Source organism: Jaculus jaculus, chromosome 2 (genome assembly GCF_020740685.1).
Source record: "Jaculus jaculus isolate mJacJac1 chromosome 2, mJacJac1.mat.Y.cur, whole genome shotgun sequence".
Lineage (NCBI taxonomy): Eukaryota > Metazoa > Chordata > Mammalia > Rodentia > Dipodidae > Jaculus > Jaculus jaculus.
The window spans coordinates 9,185,148-9,191,147 of NC_059103.1; the positions used below are offsets into that span (position 1 = coordinate 9,185,148).

The 6,000-nt window shown below is 45.5% G+C and overlaps 1 protein-coding gene across 1 annotated transcript in view; it reads left to right on the plus strand.

Annotated features, from left to right (window-relative positions):
- Stag3 (stromal antigen 3) overlaps window positions 1-5,734 on the plus strand; it is a 36,008-nt gene extending 30,274 nt beyond the window's left edge. Inside the window, 6 exon segments of the mRNA XM_045143680.1 lie at window positions 2,420-2,624; window positions 2,784-2,789; window positions 3,024-3,125; window positions 3,394-3,475; window positions 5,172-5,243; window positions 5,430-5,734. Of these exon segments, the coding sequence (XP_044999615.1) occupies window positions 2,420-2,624; window positions 2,784-2,789; window positions 3,024-3,125; window positions 3,394-3,475; window positions 5,172-5,243; window positions 5,430-5,438 (476 nt within the window). The 3' untranslated portion in view covers window positions 5,439-5,734.
- The last annotated feature ends 266 nt before the right edge of the window (window positions 5,735-6,000 follow it).

The window sequence follows — 6,000 nt, forward strand, 5'->3', positions numbered from 1 at the left end:
ACTTATGTGGGACCTGGAGAGTCAAACATGTGTCCATTTGGCATCGCAGGCAAGCTCCTTAACTGCTAAGCCGTCTCTCCAGTCCAGTAAATCATTTTTTTCTTTTTTTGTTTATATTTATTTATTTATTTGAGAGTGGCAGACAGAGAGGCAGAGAGAGGGGGGGGGGAGAGGGAGAGAGAGAGAGAGAATGGGCTGCACCAGGGCCTCCAGCCACTGCAAATGAACTCCAGATGCATGAGCCCCCCTGTGCATCTGGCTAACATAGGTTCTGGGGAATGGAGCCTCGAACGGGGGTCCTTAGGCTTCATCAGCAAGTGCTTAACCGCTAAGCCATCTTTCCAGCCCCCAATAAATCATTTTTGATAAAATTCTTGGCTCATATTTTTTGAGACAGTTTCTATGTAGCTAGATCAGGGTTACTGTGTAGCGAAGGGTGGCCTGGAGCTCCTATTCCTCCTGCTTCCCCTTGCCCTGTGCTGGGATTACAGGTGTGCCCACCATGCTCAGCTTCTTTTGATCATTTTTAAATTTGGTTGTGTTTTGACCACTAACCCACTTCCCCAGCCCCTAGTTGTCCTTTTTTATTTTTTCTGAGGTAGAGTATCACTCTAGTCAAAACTGATCTGGAACTCAGTCTGTAGTTCCAAGCTGCCTTGAACTCCCAGCAGTTCTGCTGTCTTTGCCTCCCAAGTGGAGTGCTGGAGACAAAGGCATGTGCTAACCCACCCAGCTCTAGTTGTCTTTTCATTGTTAATTTGTTAAAGAGTTCTGTACACATTATAGATAGATCTTGAAGAATCATGTGATATGCACATTTTTTTCTCTATTTCTATGGCTTGTCTTTTTTTTTTTTGGTTTTTTGAGGTAGGGTCTCACTCTGGCTCAGGCTGACCTGGAATTCACTATGTAGTCTCAGGGTGACCTCGAACTCTCGGTGATCCTCCTGCCTCTGCCTCCCGAGTGCTGGGATTAAAGGCGTGCGCCACCACGCCCAGCTCTATGGCTTGTCTTTTTATGTTGTTTATTTTAAAATATTTATTTAGTTGAGAGAGATGGAGAGAGAGAATATATGAATGGGCACACCAAGGCCTTCTGCCACTGCAAACAAACTCCAGATGTGTGTGCCACTTTGTGCATATGGCTTTACATGGTTATTGGCTAATTGAACTTTATCAGGCTTTGTAAGTGTGGTGGTTTGATTTAGGTGTCCCCCATAAACTTAGGTGTTCTGAATGCTAGGTTCCCAGCTGATGGAGATTTGGAAGGTGTTAACACCTCCTGGAGGAAGTGTATTGTTGGGGGTGGGCTTATGGGAGTTATAGCCAGTTTCCCCGTGCCAGTGTTTGGCACACTCCCTTGGTGCTATTTTCCTCCTTATGTTGGTCAGAGGGTGACGTCCACCCTCTGCTCATGCCATCATTTCCCCGTGCCATCGTGGAGCTTCCCCTCAAGCCTATAAGCCAAATTTTTTTTTTTCCCCCCACAAGCTGCTCTTGGTTGGGTAATTTCTGCCAGCAATGCAAACCTGACTGCAACAGTAAGCAAATGCCTTTTACCTCTGAGCCAGCCTTATTTTTTTCTTTTATGCTTTTAACATCATATCTTAAGAAACCATAGAATAATCCAAGCTCACAAAGCTTTACTCATAAGTATAATTCACCCTTGTCTGTCACCTTTCACACAAATCACTGGGGCCTCACTTATGGCTTGTTGGTCTCAGTGTACATAGTTGTGGGAAAAGGTTCATAGAGGTTTAAGTCTTTACCATTAATAAATAGTAGCAGACATCTGACTGATGTTTTAAAGTAGCACCTTCTGGTTTTCTTGGGAAATGAGATCCTTAGGTAAGGACCTCTTAGTTGGTAATGCCTTCTTCCTTTTCCCTCTCTAGTGTGCAGAAGAGAACCCCTAACCTTGGCCTGCCTAGCATAACAACACTAACATTACTATCCTCTCTTGACTTTCAGAAAATCCTCTCCCATTTTCCCAAGTTTTCCTGACCCTAATGCATCTACTCTATCCTCTGGTCCCAAAACTGTGTTAATCTGGAATGGCTAGGATCTTAGATGTCTCCACTGCCTCAGACTGCTCAGCCTTAGGGAATCAGTCCATCTGTCTCCCACATTCATCTGTGATGTTACTATCTGTTTATCATTTTCCATCTTTTTCAGCTCTCCACTAGGTTTTTCTAAGACAAGATCTAAATATAGTCCTATAGCATTACATTGTAGCACGCAGGACCGTACATTCAGTGTGTAGAACTCTGCTCATTTTGAAGTGGAACAAAATGAGAATATATAGGTTTTCTAAAATTCTTTCCTGCTCAACTTTCACTTACCAAATTCTGGGTAGGTCTTACAGAGTAACCTCGGGAGGGTCCCTTGCCTGCTTTATATATGCATCTGCTTCCTTGAAGGCCCCAGCAGTCATCAGGAAGAGGAGGTCTCATCCCAGGAAGAAAGCCTGCAGCTGAACAGTGCCCCACCCACACCCACCCTTACCTCCACAGCAGTGAAGAACAAGCCATCCCTGAAGGTAGTGGGCAAGAGGAGAGGAGGTGGCTCCAAACTAGAGCCATCCTGCAGGTGAGGCCCTGGGAGACGCCCTGGTATGACATTTCTGTTGATTCCTCCCTGCAGCACATCTCTCACCTTTGGGTGCTTCACCAGTCTTTTCTTTATTTCTTTTTTTATTATTTATTTGAGAGAGAGAGGGGGAGGTGGAAAGGGAGAGAGAGAATGGGTGCACCAGGGCCTCTAGCCATTACAAATGAACTCCAGATGCATGTACCACCTTGTACATATGGATTACCTGGATACCGGAGACTTGAACCTGTGTCCTTAGGCTTCACAGGCAAGTGCCTCAACTGCTGAGCCATCTCTCCAGCCCATACCAGTTTTCTTTATAACTTCAAAACATTCTCCCTACACTCTGATCTTCCCTTCAACACTGGCCCACCCCACCTCTTCTCTTTACCTTTTGCTTTGATCCTCTGTCTGATCCTGCTTCATTCTCAATAGCCAGCCTCTTTCGGGCTCCCAGAGGTTGAAGATATCAAGTACACAGTGTTTTCAGACTGCATGGGATTCTTCAGGCTCCACTCTGGGCACCCAGCTGACCCGGTGAGGTTTCCTTCTGATGCTCCACCTGCCACCATGCTGGCTTCTCAGCTTAGCCAGGGCTTGTTTGCCAATGCTTAGTCCCTAAACACCTCCTTCTAGCACAGCATGGAGCTCCATTGTGTAAAGAGCTTCTCTCATGGAAGCAGGAGTCTTAGAGCCCTGCTCCCTGCTTTTGCTGCCCACTTCTGCTGATCCTCAATACCTCTGAGAAACTTGACATGCCTGAATGGACCCTTTGAAAACCCCTACTTTTTACTACTACTGGCAGGCTTAGCCTTATGGAAGAGGACGAGGGGGAAGAACTAGCAATTCTGGATGAATCTCATGAAGAATGGCAAGATAGAGACAAGGTTTGTGGATCTAGCGTTCTTCTAGAACTGGAGGCTGAGGCTCCTCCTCTCAGTCTTCATGATGCCTGTGTTACTGAAAGCTGCTGTAGGACTGTGGGAAAGACTCATAGAGGATGAGGAAAAAGGTTATGGTCTTGGCTTAGAATTTAATTATTTAAAGATATAAGTCAGAGGTAGTGGCTTATGCTTTTGATTCTAGCACTTGAGATTGAGGATTACTTTAAATTAGAGGCCAGCCCTGGACTACATAGTGAGTTCTGAGCCAGACTGAGCTACAAAGTGAGACTGTCAAAAAAGAGGAAAACAAAGAAAAGAATTAAAATACAAGAATATATTAGAATAATACACTCCATCTCAGTTCCCAAATAATGATTTTGTTGTCTCTGAGACTCCTAAAAATTGTAAAGAGCCCTAGAGCCAGGGACAGGAGGCTATCAGTCTGCCCTTGCAGCCTATTCAGTGTAGCCCTCCCAGCCATGCCCCTCCTTCATTCCTTCATTCCTTCTTCCTGACAGACCTGTCCATTCCTGAACCTGTATTTGCACCCTTTTCTGCCCTGGCTGCCTGCTTTCCCAGGAGGGTGCTCTGGTACAGTAGGCAAAGCAGGGAGCTTGAAGTGAGGTTCCCTGAACAGAGACTTTAGTTCCACATCACATTAAGCTGTTACCTCCTCTCAGGCTCCATTTTCTCATCTTTACAATGGAGCTTTTACTCACAGTATGAAGTATAAAGAGCTATGCCTTAGTTCAGAGAACCACTTGACAGTCGATTTGTAAACACACACATATTTCTACATCTCTGAGTAAGCACAGCCAGGTTATAGTGAGAGGCCATTGATAGTTGCAGACTGTCCCACATGGAAGGAAGAAGAAGGAGCTAAGCTCTTTTGCTGTCTTCTTTGGGGACGAGAAAGAGTGGGATAGAACAGGAGAATGGAGGCCTTGTGTTCAAAGTGAGATCTAAACAGCACCTCTTTATCTCTGTTCAAATAACATATAACATATATAACATATAACTAGCATGCTGGGGAAAATATTTTGGGAACAAAGCTGAATCCAATTAGAGAGCTCAGCCAAGGCTGATATAGTTCAGTCAGTAAAGGGCTTGCCATACAAGCAGGAGAACTGAATTTGACCCTAGAAAACATGTTAAAAAAATAAAAATGAGTGTGATGGCATATATTTGTAATCCCAGCACTGGGGAAATAAGAGACAGGAGGATCCCTGGAACTTGCTGGCCAGCCAACCTAGTGTGCATGGCACCTGAGGAGCAACCAAAGGTTGTCCTCTGGGCTCCACATGCATGTGTACACATATATACATATTTGCACACATGTGCATCCACACCCAAACAGAAAATAAAACTTAAGAAATAAAGGGCTCATTCAGCAGGTCAAGAAAAAAAGCTCTCCTGGGATGAGTGGTGTGCAGCCCCTTGCAGTTATTCTTGACACTGCAAAAGGAGTTGTTTTTTGTTTTGTTTTGTTTTTCGAGGTAGGGTATCACTAGCTCAGGCTGACCAAGAATTCACTGTTTAGTCTCAGAGTGGCCTCGAGCTCTGGGAAATCCTCCTACCTCTGCCTCCCAAGTGCTGGGATTATAGGCATGCGCCACCATACCAGGCTTGGAGCTATATTTCTGTTGGCAGTGAATATAAATGCAGAAATGCCTTCCTGACTTCTGACTGTTCTCTCTAGCAGTCTAGTAGCTCCACTTCCCTCAGTGACCATGGACTGGACCTCTTAGATACTACAGAGATGAATATTGAGGTGAGTGTGGCCAGAGCCAAGAGTGTGTGTCCTTGAAAATGCTGGTGGGTAACTGTTTCTTTCTTTACTGTTCTCTAGAGCTTTAGGTGGGGCAATTGGAATAGTCATGTCAGGATCTGCAGACTTCTGTTTGCCATTCCATCTGTAAATGTGGTTTCATGGCTTTCTGTTTCCTTCTTGTTCCAGGATTTATGACAGGACTTTGGGACACCGCCCCCCCCCCCCAGTTCCCCACCTCAAGCTATGAGTGAGCAAAAGGAAGGAACACAATGAAGCATCCCTTTGTGGCCCAGTCCTGGGAGCTGAGAAGAAACAGAAGTGGCCTTGCTTTTTCAGCCTCCCTTTCTCTCTGATGATGGACATTAGGGAAGCTGTGAGTCCTGTCTTCCCTGATGGTCCATGGCTTTGTCCCTCTGCCTGTTTGCTGTCAGCACTAGGGGTGGGGAGCCCTGCTTCTATACATTTAGTTCTTTTGGTTTGGGACTTCTCCAAACACTTCCAGGTCTTACTGAGAGCTCAATAAACATGTTTGAATCAGCAGATTCTTGGGTGTGGATTGAGATTGGCATGCCTGGTACCATGGTCCCTGTTTAGGTAGCCCAAGCCCCCAGTTCTTTCGTGAATAGGCACTCTCAAAGATGGATGGGTGTGACAGTGAGAAATAGATGGGGCAGAGGCCTGAGCGACAGTCTAGCCGTTGCTGCATAGTTACATTGATGGTGCCATATAGACCAAGGTAAGGGAGTATGACACTGAT